The 14,531-nt window shown below is 59.3% G+C and overlaps 1 protein-coding gene across 5 annotated transcripts in view; it reads left to right on the top strand.

The window, feature by feature from the left end:
- The window catches only part of CAMK2D (calcium/calmodulin dependent protein kinase II delta), a 145,900-nt gene that overhangs the window by 90,535 nt on the left and 40,834 nt on the right, over positions 1 to 14,531 (top strand). For all 5 annotated transcript variants that reach the window (XM_070416878.1, XM_070416877.1, XM_070416875.1 and 2 more), the window contains exons 4-5: positions 3,860 to 3,914; positions 12,860 to 12,925. In XM_070416878.1, coding sequence (XP_070272979.1) covers positions 3,860 to 3,914; positions 12,860 to 12,925 — 121 coding nt within the window. The remainder of the gene's footprint in view (positions 1 to 3,859; positions 3,915 to 12,859; positions 12,926 to 14,531) is intronic.

Here is a 14,531-nt window from a genome sequence, read left to right as displayed (position 1 = left end):
AGACCCGGGGGCAGCCCTGGTGGCCGGGGCGGCCAGCTGAGCTCAGGGCGGTGACACAGCGTGTCAGCTCTCAGACCGCCGTCTGTTTAGCCCACGGTTCTGCCTCTGTGGCGAGCGGCTGGCTAATGTATCCATAGCACGTGTGGGCGCGCTGTCAGTGTCCCTAAGTGCACAGCGGCCGCGAGGCTGCGAGGCGGCAGGGACAGCGTGTGAGCTGAGCTAGTGGAGACGTCCTGCGGTGAGTCCTGGCGCCACGCTGTGCTTCAGCGCCACGCGGGACCAGGAATCCAGAGTGGGGGCATCAGAGCGGGGCAGGGACTGTAGCCGGCGGACGAGTGGAGGCCACAGGGGCTGGCTTGTCCCCGAGCACTGGCTAGGAGAGCACCACGGCCCAGGGAGGCCTGGCCGGGAGGCCCCCGGACGTCGTCATAGTGACAGAAAACACATTTCTACATGGGATTGCTGGCGTGATTACCTGGGGGCATTGTTCTCCACTGTCCTTAGCCTGGGAGAGGGCAGCCGTGCAGGGACTGAAGAGGAATGTGATGCCTCCAGTGACGATGTGCTGCTGTTCATGGGAGAACTGAGGCCCAGTCTCCAAAACGTGCTTACAGATTCCCATGAAAGAGCTTAAGTCTCCTCCGCACGCTCCCTGGGAGGAGTGTTGCCCGGAGGTGGCGCTGGGGCTCTGTCCAGCTGAGACCCCGCCCCAGCCCTGGTCTCAGGAGGGGGGGCCACACCTGTCCAGCCGAGACCCCGCCCCAGTGGAAGGCCAGCTGAGACAGGAGCCACGGTGGGGGTCAGGGCCGGGCTGGTGGGGCCCCTGTGTGGAGACTGGGTTTCCTGGTTGGATTAGCACACGAAACACATCCAGGGTTTCTGGAAGGAGGCAGGGTCAGAGGAGCAGGGAGAAATGTGCACGTGTTTCCCCGTAAAGATGCGCTGGGTTTCTGCTGTCCTGACATGGTCCTCTCGGTCGGCCTCGCCTGCCCGACGCCGCAGGACGTGGGACGATCTGGAATTGTGGGAGGCAGGAGCTTGGCAAGTGGCTTGTCTAATCACTGCCCTGCGCTGGCTGGCGGGTGCCTCCCTGAGACTGGTTTGAACCGGAAACGGGGTCTGGTCACCGGGATGCCTCTGAGCAGCTGGACTTGTTCAGATTCATCCCCCGCAAAGGACGGCTGTTCCCCGTTAGGGCAGCAGTGGTTGTCGGACTGAGGAACGTGTGCCCCCGACACAAGCAGACGTAGTCCCAGCCCCCAGTAGTGCCGTGTGCCCTGCTCGCTCTGCACCCTGGGCCCGGCCGCGGGAGCCACCAGCGGCTCCTACCCAGGCACACAGGGAGACTTACTCGGCTTTGTAGCCTGGAGTCCACCTCACTCTCCCACCGCTCGGCTCACCGAAGCAGACACTGCTCCCCCGCTCGTCCGCCCGTGAGGACTGCGAGGCTCTCAGAAAAGGCAGTGCCTGCTCGCCCAGCTCCCCCCGGCCGAGCCTGGGAGCAAGCAGGGGGGTGGGAACGTCAGCCCACGGGCTGTGGGAGGTCCGCAGAGTCAGTCGGTCTGGCCCTGCCGAGGCATTAGGGCGAGTTAATTGTTGGACCACGTGTAGCGGGCGCAGGTCTAAACGTGTAAGTGTGTGGCCCGCAGCGGATGTGATCGATGCCCGGACGGCCCTCGGCAGAAACCAGGCTCCCCACCCCGGTGTGGACAGTGGCAGCCGGCGTCTCACGTGCAGGTGGGAGAGGCCCCCCTCCACCCCAGGAGGCTGCACCTGCTGCGTGGGGAGTGGGTGCACAGAGAGACGGGGGGAGGGGGGCGGGGGAGCGCCAAGCATCCCGGGCTTTTGAAACATGGTTCCCGTTTGGTCTGTGGGTGAGAAGGAATTCCAGGAACTGAAGGAAGCTCAGCCGGTAGTGCAAGCAAGCGATGCTGCCCACACGTCCAGGCGGCCCCCCCCATTCCCTACGTTCTGAGCCGTCCCCCTGCTAGGACAGACGCCCACTTTCCAAGGGATCATCTGGCAGGGGGGGCGGGTCTCTGCCTTGGAGAAATTCCTGGGGAGGGGGTTGGAAAGGTTCAGTAGCCGGCCAGGATGATGTCTGAAGGGCTTGGCATTGGACTCCAGGAATGGACTTCGGCCCTGGCCGGTGTTGTCCAGTGGTTAGTGCCAGCCGCACACCGAAGGGTCGCAGGTTTGATTCCCGGCCAAGGGCACCTTCCTGGGTTACAGGTTCACTCCCGCCCCTGGTTGGAGCATGTGCAGGAGGCACCTAGTCAATGTGTCTCCCTCACATCAATGTTTCTCTTTCTCTCTCTATCTCTACCCCCGAACCCCTTCCTTCTGTCCAACTCTCTGAAAAGCAATGGGAAAAAGTCCTCTGTGAGGATTAACAAAACAAACCCCAAAAAAATGAATTAAAGGATGGCTTTGCATTGGGTCTGAGCCTGGGAGGAGCATGGTGCTGCGAAGTCCCTCACAGGCGGTGGTAGTCGGTGTGACAGTTCATGGTTCTCTTGAGTCCGCGTTTCCCACGTGGCAGCCATCACTGCGTGGGGAACATGCTAAGGACGGGCCGTGGTGCATCGTGTCCGGTCCTGACTGCTCAGAAGCAGGTCCCACGAGGCGGCCGCTCCTCCTGCCCCTGCAGCCGCCAGCGACGGCCTGGCCACCCAGGCAGTTGTGTCATCAGGAGGCTGGCCTCTGTGGGGCACGTTGTGTGAGTTCTCACGTGTTAACTGCAGAGGCTCGGGAGGCGCCGAGTGCTCTCTGTGTGCTCTGGCTGTTGTCAGTAAAAGCCTCGCCCCTGGAGCCTTGAGGCCGTGCTAGTGTGAGGAGCTAGTCGATTATTTTATGCACATTTTTGGCTTCTAACTTGGTAAGTGACCTGAGATTAGACAGGTTGGCCAGGGAGTGCTGTGTTGGGGTTCCCCAGGAAAGGGGCGCAGAGGCAGAGACCCCCGACCAGACTCTCACCATCCCGGCCAGTACTCAGTGGGCAGAGCATCGTCCTGCGCACAGGGGCTCGGGCCAGTTCCAGGCGAGGCACGTACCAGGTGCGGGGTGATCCTGGTCGGGGTGCATGCGGGAGGCAGCTGAGGGGTGTTTCTCTCCTCCCCTCCCTTCCGCCATAGAATCAATGAAAAGCACATATCCTCGGGGGAGGGTTAACACTTGGAGTGGGGGAAACGAGTTAAGTCGGCTCGCGTGAATTGCGCGTACTCCGCGGGAGCCGTCTTAACTCGGTTCATATAGATTTGCGGTGGAGTGCGGGAAACGTGTAAACTCGGGCCGATTGTAACTGCGTATTACCAAATATTTGTTTGTTTGCCGTTCACAAAGATACCTACCTGCGTATGCGAACCGTTTCATACCCATTGGGGTAATAGGTATCATAAAAATCCCTGATTTTGCGCGGGAAACCTAAATAATTGCCCGCGCCATCTTATATTTTGGCGGGAAATTCACCCCACACCGGAGTGTTAAAAATAGAGCAAGCCTCGCACAGTGGTCCTGTCAGCCTGTTGCGGGTGCAGGCTCAGGGGAGGCCCTGGCTGGTGTGGACAGCGTGGCCTGGGGGGAGGAGGGGGCAGTCTGGAGCCATGGCAGATGTTGTAACTCCTTCCACTGGTCGGTCCTCACCAGCAGCCTGGGTCACTCCCCTCCTTCACCTTCTAGCCGTCCGTCAGGGCAGGCACCACGTCATTACAAGCCAGTTCGTCTGACTGTGACCACACAGTTAGCATGAAGGGGCCGACCCTCCCGCGTGGCTTGTGTGAGCCCCGCGCTGGGCAGGGTGCTGGGCAGGGAGGAGCTGGGGCCGCCCGCACCTGTAACACTGCCTTCTCTCTCTCCCCAGTGCGGCTGCACGACAGCATCTCGGAGGAGGGCTTCCACTACCTGGTGTTCGACCTGTGAGTACCTCCTGGCCTGACAACCACTGTCCCGGGCTGCCCTCCACATCACCACCCGTCAGGAACAGTCAGCCCAGCTCCCCGGGCCGAGGGGAGTGGCCCTCGGTGACGGCTGTGGCCTGGGGTTGCACTGTGACGGCATCCCCAGTGCAGCTTCCCGGGGGTCGCCCCGCAGGCCTGAATGTGCGCACTTGTCATTTTGTATAAAAAGGAGCGTCAAGCAAGGGCCCCGCGGCTGGTTCACTCGGGGTCACAGCACCTCAGACTCAGCTGCCGGCCCTGCTCCTGGCTGTGCTCCCAGACGCGCAGGTCCCCTGTCTCCACTCGGGGCTGCCCTCCCCTGTCCTGTCCCCACACGCTGGGCTGCCCTCCCCTCTCACCCACACGCGGGGCTGCCCTCCCCTGTCCCCACACGCGGGGCTGCCCTCCCCTGTCCTGTCCCCACACGCGGGGCTGCCCTCCCCTGTCCCCACACACAGGGCTGCCCTCCCCTGTCTCCACGCGGGGCTGCCCTCCCCTGTCCTGTCCCCCACACGCGGGGCTGCCCTCCCCTGTCCCCACACGCGGGGCTGCCCTCCTCTCTCACCCACACGCGGGGCTGCCCTCCCCTCTCACCCACACGCGGGGCTGCCCTCCCCTGTCCCCACACGCGGGGCTGCCCTCCCCTGTCCTGTCCCCACACTCGGGGCTGCCCTCCTCTCTCACCCACACGCGGGGCTGCCCTCCCCTGTCCCCACACGCGGGGCTGCCCTCCCCTGTCCTGTCCCCACACTCGGGGCTGCCCTCCTCTCTCACCCACACGCGGGGCTGCCCTCCCCTGTCCCCACATGCAGGGCTGCCCTCCCCTATCCTGTCCCCACACGCAGGGCTGCCCTCCCCTCTCACCCACACTCGGGGCTGCCCTCCCCTGTCCCCACATGCAGGGCTGCCCTCCCCTATCCTGTCCCCACACTCGGGGCTGCCCTCCTCTCTCACCCACACACGGGGCTGCCCTCCCCTCTCACCCACACACGGGGCTGCCCTCCCCTGTCCCCACATGCGGGGCTGCCCTCCCCTCTCACCCACACGCGGGGCTGCCCAGGACAGGACACTGCCTCGCGTTCTTCTTAGGAGTCAAAGCTGAAAACCCGGCTTCTACCCAGAAAAACCCCCGCTTGTCATCGGCCAGGATTGGTCGCTGCAAGAGGAAGGGGAGTGCCAAGGGTGACGGGCGGCGGGGTCTATAGGCCGAGGCTCTGTGCGTGCCTGAGGGTGGCAGGGCCTGGGAGCAGTCAGCTCTGGCTGGACAGGACGTGGTGACACAGACCATCACGTGGCGGGAGGGGCTTCAGAGAACACACGTCCTGGAAGTCAGTCTGACCCCACGGCAGGCATGCTCCTGTCACTTGACGTCACCGTTTCACTCCTCGGAGCAACGTCCTTGGAAAGTGTGTCCTCAGCAGACAAAGCTTCCTGCTGAGCGATGTCCAGTGCCTCCTCCTTTATCTGAGACACAGAAAGGAAGGCAGACCCGCCTGAGGACCCAGAGAAAGGAAGGCAGACCCGCCTGAGGACCCAGGGAGGAGCAGCTGTGCCGTCACAGGAAACGCACAGCCTGGCTCGTCTCTGGCTGTTACCGTGACGTGTGGGGAACAGAAAAGAAAGGCTCTTTCATAGGATGAGCCTGAAGGGCAGTGGGTGTAGGTTTGGTTCATGCAGCCCTTCGGTGCCGTCACTGAGGAACCCAGGTCTGTCTGTCTGTCCGTCCTCTCTCGTAGGTGGGCGTGTCCTCTGGCTCAGCCTCCCCTGATGGAGAAATGGGAGCATTAGCTCATGGCATGTATTTCATCCGCTTCCTCCCCTGTCCTGAGAAGCTGTGTTCGTCCTGGGTTAGCCCTGCTTGTCATGCCCATGTCTGAGCCGAGACTGGCAAAGGCCTATCTTCCCGGGGCTCTGACCCAGCGTGAGGCCGGGCTGGTCGTAGGCCCGGGAGCTGGTCACACGATGCTCAGTTCCGAGCGGCAGCATGGCCTGTTGGGTGGGCGGCCAGCATGTGGGTGACGCGTGTGCAGGGGACAGGCTGAAGCCCCATATGTGCAGGCACTGGCGCCATCACTCCTGGCCCCAGTCCCACCTGCTCATCCTTTCTCAGCTCCTGTTTGCTTTTCCCGTGACCTGTCCTCCCTTCCTGCTTCTCCAGGTCCCTTCTCTCATGACGTCCTTTCTCTTTTAAAAACTTGCTTCAGCCCGGCCAGCACTCAGTGGTGAGCGTCAGACTATGAACCAGGAGGTCACGGTTCAATTCCCGGTCAGGGCACATGCCCGGGTTGCAGGCATGCAAGAGGCAGCCGTTCAATGATTCTCTCTGATCATTTCTCTCTCTCTCTCTCTCTCTCTCTCTCTCTCTCTCTCTCTCTCTCTCCCCCCCTCTCCCCCCCTTCCTCCCTGAAATCAGTTTTTAAAAAACATAAATGTGTAATTCCTCTAAATCATCTGAGGGTGGCAGTGGCGTCCTGTGAAGAGGGGAGTAAGTGCCTCATGAGAACATGTTTCAGTGTCGGTAAGGAAAGTGTGGTCTTCAGGTCCGTGAGTGCCCTCTGGGGAAGCTGGAGTCACCGTGCCATCAGTTCCAAGGGGAGGCAGCAGCTCGCCTCCCTCCAGGGCCCTGTGGCCGCCTCCCGGGGGGGCTGGCGGGGCTCCCACACCCCGGCCCGGCAGCCGTGACGGACTGAGTGCAGGTCTGTTTGTAGGTGCGCTGAGTGTTCCTGGTGGACACCTTTCTTTCCTGAAAAGCAACCCGAGGGCTGTGGGTCTGTGGAAAAGTCGCGTCATCTGCAGTTTAATGGGCAGGCTTGTTGGGTGTCTGTGCAGCGTTAGCAGCCGCTCTGCAGGGGGACCGGGGACCAGGGGAAAGGCTGCAGCAGAGCGCAGGTGTCCTCGCCGCAGCCGTGGGGGGGGGGGGGGGGGGGGGGTGTTCACGCAGAGCGGCCCTCCGGGACCAGCGCCCGGGCTCCCTGAGCTCCATGGAGTGAGGCCTGGGGTCCCAGGGGCAGAGCCTCGCCAGGAGGCGTCTGACTGACGTGTCAGAGAAGGGGTGGCCCCTGCAGGGGAGGGAACGCCCACGTGGAGCCATCGCACCAGGTGAGACAGCGCCGGGCGACATGTGCCACCTCCCTGGGAACGGAGGAGGCGATAGAGAGAGGGCTGACCCAGAGCAAGGCTTGCGTTTCCGGCTCACGCTCCCCAGGGCCGGCCATTGAACTCGACCTTGTCTCTGAGCCGGTCTTTCCTTACATGGCGAGCGGTAGAGCAGGTGGGAGCTGTCTCTGTCTCCCTTGTCCTGTCCTGTCCTGTCCCGGGGGCCACTGGGCCACTCGCATCAATTGGAGATTTCCGGTAGAATCAGTGGGGCTCCTGGTGTCCTGTTTAAATACTAGAAACTGTCAGGATTCTAAACTGTTAGGGGAAAATGCCATTATTACATCTTCAAAAGAACTTCCCTCTGCCCCCCACTCCCCAGCAAAAGCCCATCCGGTACGTGAAGTGCTTCTCTCTCCCTCTGTTCTGAGCGTTGGTGTTCTCCAGGTAAGAAATCCTATTCGCGGTGCACGGTGGTGCCCACACGCGGACGGCACTGTGCCTGACGCTCAGGAAGCCGTGGTTCTGAACATGTCCCGGTGCCACGGATCCAGGAGCTCGTGCGGCCGTGCTGCCCGCCCCGCTTAGCGCAGCTGTGCCGCTGGAAGGCTGGGCTTGCTTTATACTTATGTATATTTTTCATGTCCATGGATTTTGAAATTATGTCATAATATTAAAAATACTTTTCCAAACCACACCGTTTGGCCGGGAGCTGGTAGTTGTGTTGGTGATGTCGGGACTGAAGGGCATCAGACGCCTTCCCTCTTCAGAGCTCTCACACTCAGAAAGGCAGACCTGCACGGAAAAGCGTGAGCACGGTTGCAGGGTGTCGGGCCGAGGTTGCGGCAGGCAGAGTGACGTCTGGGGCTGTCCTTTGTCCTGAGAGCACAGACTCCGTGCCCGGCCTGCAGGCGAGCTCCCTGGAGGACAGCAAGGGAGCCCCCATGCCAGGCGCCTGCTTCCTTCCCCTGCTGGGGCACTGGGTGCGCAGCCACAGTCAGCAAGCTCACCACAGGCGGACCAGCCCCCCACCCCACCCCCCCACCCCGTCTGCGAGCACCTCTGGGCTGCCCAGGCGCTGGTCCCCGTGCTGCTTAGTGCAGCTCTTCTCGTGCTGGCGATGCCTCCTGGGCCCTGTGCACAGCTCCCTGCGTGCTCCCCGCTTGTCACAGGTCCAGGGCCAGCGTGGTCTTCTCAGTGTCCTGTGCCTACTATTCAGAGCAAATTTCATTCCTCTTAAAACTGCCTGGCGTAATCTTGGCTGCTTTCAGATTTGGCAACTGAATAAAGCTGCGTGTAAATACCTGCGTGCAGTGTTTGTGTTGACATAGTTTTCAGCTCCTTTGGGTAAATACCAAGGAGCATGGTTGCTGGGCCTTATGAGTGTGTGTAGTTGTGTAAGAAGGCACCGCACCACCTCCCCAGGGGCTGCGCCATGTGCGTGCCCACGGGCAGTGAGCCTCCTGCTGCTCCGCACCCCGCCCTGGGGGCGGCCCCGGCCTGTGCGTGTGACAGGCGTGCCGCTCTCTGCCTCCATTTGCCTGCCCTGGGCAGCTCACCTGCCATCGGTGTGTCTCCTTTGGTGAGGTCTCTCTTTGGGTCTTTTGCCCATTTTTTAATCAGACTGTTTATCTTTGGTGTGGAGCTTTAAGCTTCTTGTCCTCTTCGATAGCCCTTCACGAGATCTCTGCAAATCCTCGCGTTGACATTGACTTTGGGAGAGCGAAAGTTTCTACTTTTAATCAAGTTCAGCTTTTCAGTGATTTATTTTCATGGGTTGTGCCTTTGATGTTGTATCTGAAAGTCATCGCCAAACCCAGGGTCGTCTACATATTCCCTTATGCTGTCTCCCAGCAGTTTCATGGTTTTGCATTTCACATTTCGGGCTCTGATCCACTTGAAGTTCATTGTTGTGACAGGTGTGAGGTCTGTGTCTAGATTCATGTTTTGCACGTGGCTGTCCAGTGGCTCCAGCACCGTTGGTTGAGTACATGGTCTTCGCTCCTGTGTCAGAGGTGGGCTGGCTGTGTTCTAGGCTCCGTTCTGTCCCACGGTGTCTGTCCATTCTCTCACCAATCCCATGCTCTCCATTACTGTAGCTTCTCCTCCTGGTCTGTGCGGGCTCTTCTGGGTCTTGGCCCCTCACATACAAACTTCAGGATCAGTGTCTCCGTCTCCACAGGTGACTGGAGACCTTGGTTGGAGTTGTGCTGAATTTACAGATTGGGTTGTTGAGAGCTGGCACCTGGACAAAAGCAAGTCTTCCTGATGACTGACATGGAAATCTCTCCATTCGCGTAGCTTTTCTGCGAGATCTTCGCCAGCGCTGTGCAGTTTTTCCATGTGGCGCTTCCATGGAAAGTATCCAAGTACATCCAAGTATCTCCTTTCTGGGAAGTGGGATGTAGATGGGCAAGTGTTTTAATTTCACTTGCCTACTTGTACTCTATGAGAAGTCAGTAGGCTGTCAGATGTTAACGTCGTACCTGCAGCTTGTCGTGATGGCTTAGCTCCGGAAGTTTGATTGTCGATCTGTAGGGTTTTCTGCATCTCAGAGAATCAGTCATCTGTGCGCAGACACCACTGTATTCTTTCCTGCCAATGCGTACACTTCATTCCCTCTGTTGTCTAGGGTTCCAGGGCGAGAGAGGACACCCTGCCTCGTTCTGATCTTGGTGGGACAGCATCCACCTCCTCACTATGAAGTGTAATATTACGTATTTCGTAGATTTTTTTAATCGAGTGGAGGAGGGTCCCTTCCGTTCCTAGTTTGCTGAGCCTTATTAGCAGGATGGGCATTGAGTTTTGTCAGGTGTTTTTTCTGCATCAGTTGATCTGACCTTGTCTAACCAGAGAGGTGTTGTCTTAGAGCAGCCTGACGTGCGGCTGGGCACAGGTTGGCGTATGTCCACGATGGCGTGAGCCCGCTGTGAAGACCACGTCTGTTCCGGCTCCCCGCCGGGTGGACTGGCCTCCCGAGAGTGACAGAACCAAACCCAGGCACAGGGTCACCGTGGTCGGAGTCGCCATTTTCTGCCGCTGTTGCAAGTGGCGAGATCTGTCCAGGAGATCGGAGGGAAACCTGTTTAATGACTCGGTCGTGGTGTCTGGTCTCACATAGAACAAATGGAAAGGCGAGCACTCCTTGTTCTGGAAAATAAGACGGCATCTCACCAGGGTCCTGGGACGGGGAGGAGAGAGCAGGGGTTGGAGCAGCTGCACCGGCTCCGTTTCGCTCCATGAAAATCTCCTCCTTGAAAAACGGGTAGGGTTTCTGGTGGAAGATTTCACACAGAAACTGCACCGTAACGTCCAACTGCCCCTCACCCCTCAGGACCTGCGAGCGAGGCAAGGCCAGCCGAGGTTTTAATTTTGTTAAATTAGCGTGAACCAGGTAAGGACTGGGCAGAGCTTACCGCTTACACAGACGGCCAGAGAGGACTGACACAGACAGACGGACGGCCAGAGAGGACTGACACAGACAGACAGACAGACGGCCCAGAGAGGACTGACACAGACAGACAGACGGCCAGAGAGGACTGACACAGACAACCCAGAGAGGACTGAGACAGACAGACAGACAGACAGACGGCCCAGAGAAGACTGAGACAGACAGACAGACGGCCCTGAGAAGACTGAGACACAGACAGACAGATGGCCCAGAGAGGACTGATAGCCAGAGAGGTGCCTGCCGGAGGGAGGGAGGCCGTCCCGTGGCTTGTGGAGCTGCCAGAGCTGCTGTGCGAAGCCTGGTTGTTCTGACCTGGAGCAGTGAGGCTCCCACCTGTGGATCACGCCCTGTGCTGTTGATGGAGGGTTTCCTGGCGGAAGCGGCTAGGAACCTTCTGGAATTCTCATATCCATTGTGGTGAGTGGATGGCTGGATTCATGTTCTCATGCACAGTGTCCGCATTTGTGAGCATGTTCGACATTTATCAGGTCAGCGATCGGGCCAAGAGTCCTGCGGTTTTCCTCCGACCTCAGCAGGAAAGCCCATTCCCGGGAGTTTGCGCCCCCTGGGCGGGGGTGGGGCGGGGGCACCTAGTGATGGCTCGGTGTGGGGGGGGCAGCGTCTGGCTGGAAGTCAGCCTGCACGCCTGTGCGCGGTGGGGAAGCGGGCCTCCGGCTCTGACTCGGGGTCTGTGACAGGGTTTCACTGTGCTGGTTGTGACGTGCGCCTGTGTGTGGGACCCCGATTCCCTCCGAGGTCTCTCCGGCTAAATCAGGCCGTTGACATAAATTACATTTTGGATGAAAGCTCTAAAAATGTACGGTTCTCTGTATTTTTATTCAGAACAAGGTATGATACTGATTTGCAATCTTTCCTTAATGCAAATGTATTCCCTTCAGTTCACACCTGGACGCTTTATTGCCAACCTCTGTTCCCCCTGGCGGCTGTCAGTCATGCTGAGTGCACTGAGAGCGCCGTCACAGGGCAGCTCGGCACAGCTCCGTGTCCTCGCCACGGGAAGGGTGGACAGAGGGCGGCAGCCTGGGACAGCGGTCATGACCCAGGACTCCCTCCGGGTCACAGTCGGGGGAGCGGCTGCTCAGTGCTGAGCAGGGCCCACCGCCTGGCGGCAGGAATTCACCCGGGTGGGAGGGGCTTCTCCCCAGGGGACCCGCACTGGGTGGGCGCCAGGAGCCGCCATGTGATGAGGTGGCCCCTTGGCAACGTGGAGGTTTGCCCCAAATTTCAAATGTGGCTTCGCTCAGCCCAGCAGTTCTACCTAAGAAAGAGGTGAGTGTCTGAGGGCGCGCACACATGGACTTCCGTGGCTTATTTCAACTGGAAAGGCTTCCGACAGGAGGCAGGGCCCCGACTCCTGTGGAAGGAAGTCACAGTGGCCTAATGTGCCTGTCGCCCCACCCACTGGGTGAGGACAGTGTGTTTTCTTTGTGTCTTTGCGCGGAGGGAAGTGTCCGTGTTCACAGATGAGCAAGCTAAAGGGATGCGCGTGAAGTACATCTATGCCAGAGGGTGATATCGGTGTCGAGAGAGGGGAGCGCTTGGTGCACCTCCATAGCTTTAAAATTCCCTATCACACTATAACTTTGAAATTTAAAACCATGCTGTTTTAGGGGAAAGAAAGAAACCCAAGCCAGAGATTTTGGAGGATTCTAGCCCAAACCAGTCGCCTGTGGGCCCTGGAGAAGCAGCGCCTCCAGGTTCCCCCGTCCCCCCTACCCCCTCACCCCGTCCTGTCGGGAGCCCGGAGCCCAGGGTGTGAGTGAGCTCCCTGAGGAACGGAGTCCAGCTGGGGATGAGGGGAGTCCTCGAAGGGGGTGCAGGCCCACTCCTGGCCTGTCACCACCATCGCCTCCCGGGACATGGCCTGAAGCCGTCTTCGATCCCTGGCAAACCCGGGGCCTGAGAGAACCGGCCGTCGGCACGGCCCAGCTCCCAGCCGGCTCTGATCTTGCAAGGCCACCTCTGGCCACAGGCATGTCCATCCCAGACGGCGAGGAGCCCTCAGGCAGGCTGGCTGCGCATCCCTCTGCCGCCTTGACAGGCCGTCCTCCGGCGCTGAGACAACAGCCCGACACTCTCCCACCCCCACACTCACTATGGGGGAGCTGCATCGGAGTCTCCAGCAGCGCTTCCCGTAGATGAGTCCTGAGTGACTGATGGTGTGAAGCGTGGTGTCCTCAGGGTCTGGTGACACAGTCATAGGCGGGAGAGGAGCATGTAGGTTATGTAGACCGACCGCTAGGAAATGGCAATGCTTACAGTTTTAAAACACTTTTTTATAGTAATTTTCAAATAACACAAAATTCTCATGAGTGTGGTGCAGATCCATAGCCACCTAATGTTTCCTCTCTCACAGAGTGACGGGCGGGGAACTGTTTGAGGACATCGTGGCGAGAGAGTACTACAGCGAGGCCGACGCCAGGTGAGTGAGTGCCCCCGCACCTCCCGCTCTGCAGCGCCCGCGCGGCCTGGACTCAGCTCCATCCGGACTCCGTGAGGACATCCCCTCACTGGTGGTTTTCTCTGCGGGATTTCCAAGACAACTCCCTGGGAAAAAACCTACGAGTCTAGTCTAAACTTTATTTTTATCTAGTGTCTGTAGTTAGAGTGTGCATTTTGTTTTTATGTTCTTTACTGATTACGACATTTTATTTTTTTTTATTTTTTTTTAATATATTTTATTGATTTTTTACAGAAAGGAAGGGAGAGAGATAGAGAGTTAGAAACATCGATGAGAGAGAAACATCGATCAGCTGCCTCCTGCACATCTCCCACCGGGGATGTGCCCGCAACCCAGGTACATGCCCTTGACTGGAATCGAACCTGGGACCTTTCAGTCCGCAGGCCGATGCTCTATCCACTGAGCCAAACCAGTTTCGGCAAGACATTTTATTTTTTAAAGCCTCACTAGAATGGCTTCTGCTAAAGAAATACTCTTTTTTAGCAGATGTGAGAGATGGAAGATTGACACCCACTGGTCTCCAGTCCCGGCTCCCAGTGTGCCTAGTCACTTACGACTCTTGGACTTCTGTTACATTTCATTAAAATTAAGGAAAATTAAAAGCTCAGTTCTTGGGTCGCACCGGCCACATCTCAGGGGCCAGGGGCTATGATGGGCAGCAGGTCCAAGCACCGGCCTCCGGGCCTTGGAGCAGCCCAGAGTCACCCAGAGGCTGGTCCCGGTCAGCTGGGAGCCCTTACAGCCCTGGGACCGCATCTGGAAACACCTGTTCAGGAATTCCAGAGAGTTCTGAGGCCTTTCCGATCTCGTCACTGACAGATTTGTACAGAAGTTGAAAGTGGCTCCCATTTTGTCTCACTTGAAAGTGCCAGGCTGCCCAGAGGTGACGCCGTGAGCAGCAGCCGCTTGCTTAGGCCGGTGGATCGCAGGCCCCTCACCCGGCACCCTGGGCGTGGCCGCAGCTGGCACTTCCCGCCAGCAGCCCAGCCAGGAGGGTGGGTGCCCTATGAGCGTGTGAACGCCGCCCGTGCCGTCGGGCTGGTCCGGCCTGAGCGGCCCGTCTCCTGAGCAGCGGGCTGTGCAGCTCCCTGGTCCCTGCGCACGCCTGCGCCTTAGCACCACTGCTCACGGCTTTCTGTGGGCTCACCTGGCATGGCTGGCTCTGCTTTTTCACGGGGTTTCCACTGCCAGAGTCAGCGGGAAAGCTCCGTGTCACGTCTGCCCTGCTGAGTGACTTGCCAACGGCTCCCGGACCCACACCCTGTGCGAGGCCCCTGCGGCTCCTGCGCAGCCGGGAGAACCTGCGCTGGGGAGGGCGGGGCTCAGGGTGGCCAGCAAGCTGGGGGCTCACTCGAGTGCTCACATGCTAGGTGAGCAGCCAATGTACGATCGAAAACTGCCGGTGAAGTTAAAGATTGTGTCACCATCGAAGGGCCCAGGGTGACGGCAGCCCCGTGGCAGGTCACCGTGCGCGTGCTCCCTGGCGTTGGAGCTCATGGGCACTTTCAGGGCCGGCTCCTGAGTATGTGGGGACCGCGCTGCCCCTGGTGTTGGCGCACAGTCACTG

This window comes from Myotis yumanensis, unplaced genomic scaffold (genome assembly GCF_028538775.1).
Source record: "Myotis yumanensis isolate MYYU_CA2020_CCGP unplaced genomic scaffold, mMyoYum1.0.hap1 SCAF_5, whole genome shotgun sequence".
Lineage (NCBI taxonomy): Eukaryota > Metazoa > Chordata > Mammalia > Chiroptera > Vespertilionidae > Myotis > Myotis yumanensis.
Note: the sequence above shows the minus strand (reverse complement) of the source record. Positions and strands in the feature narration are given on the sequence as shown.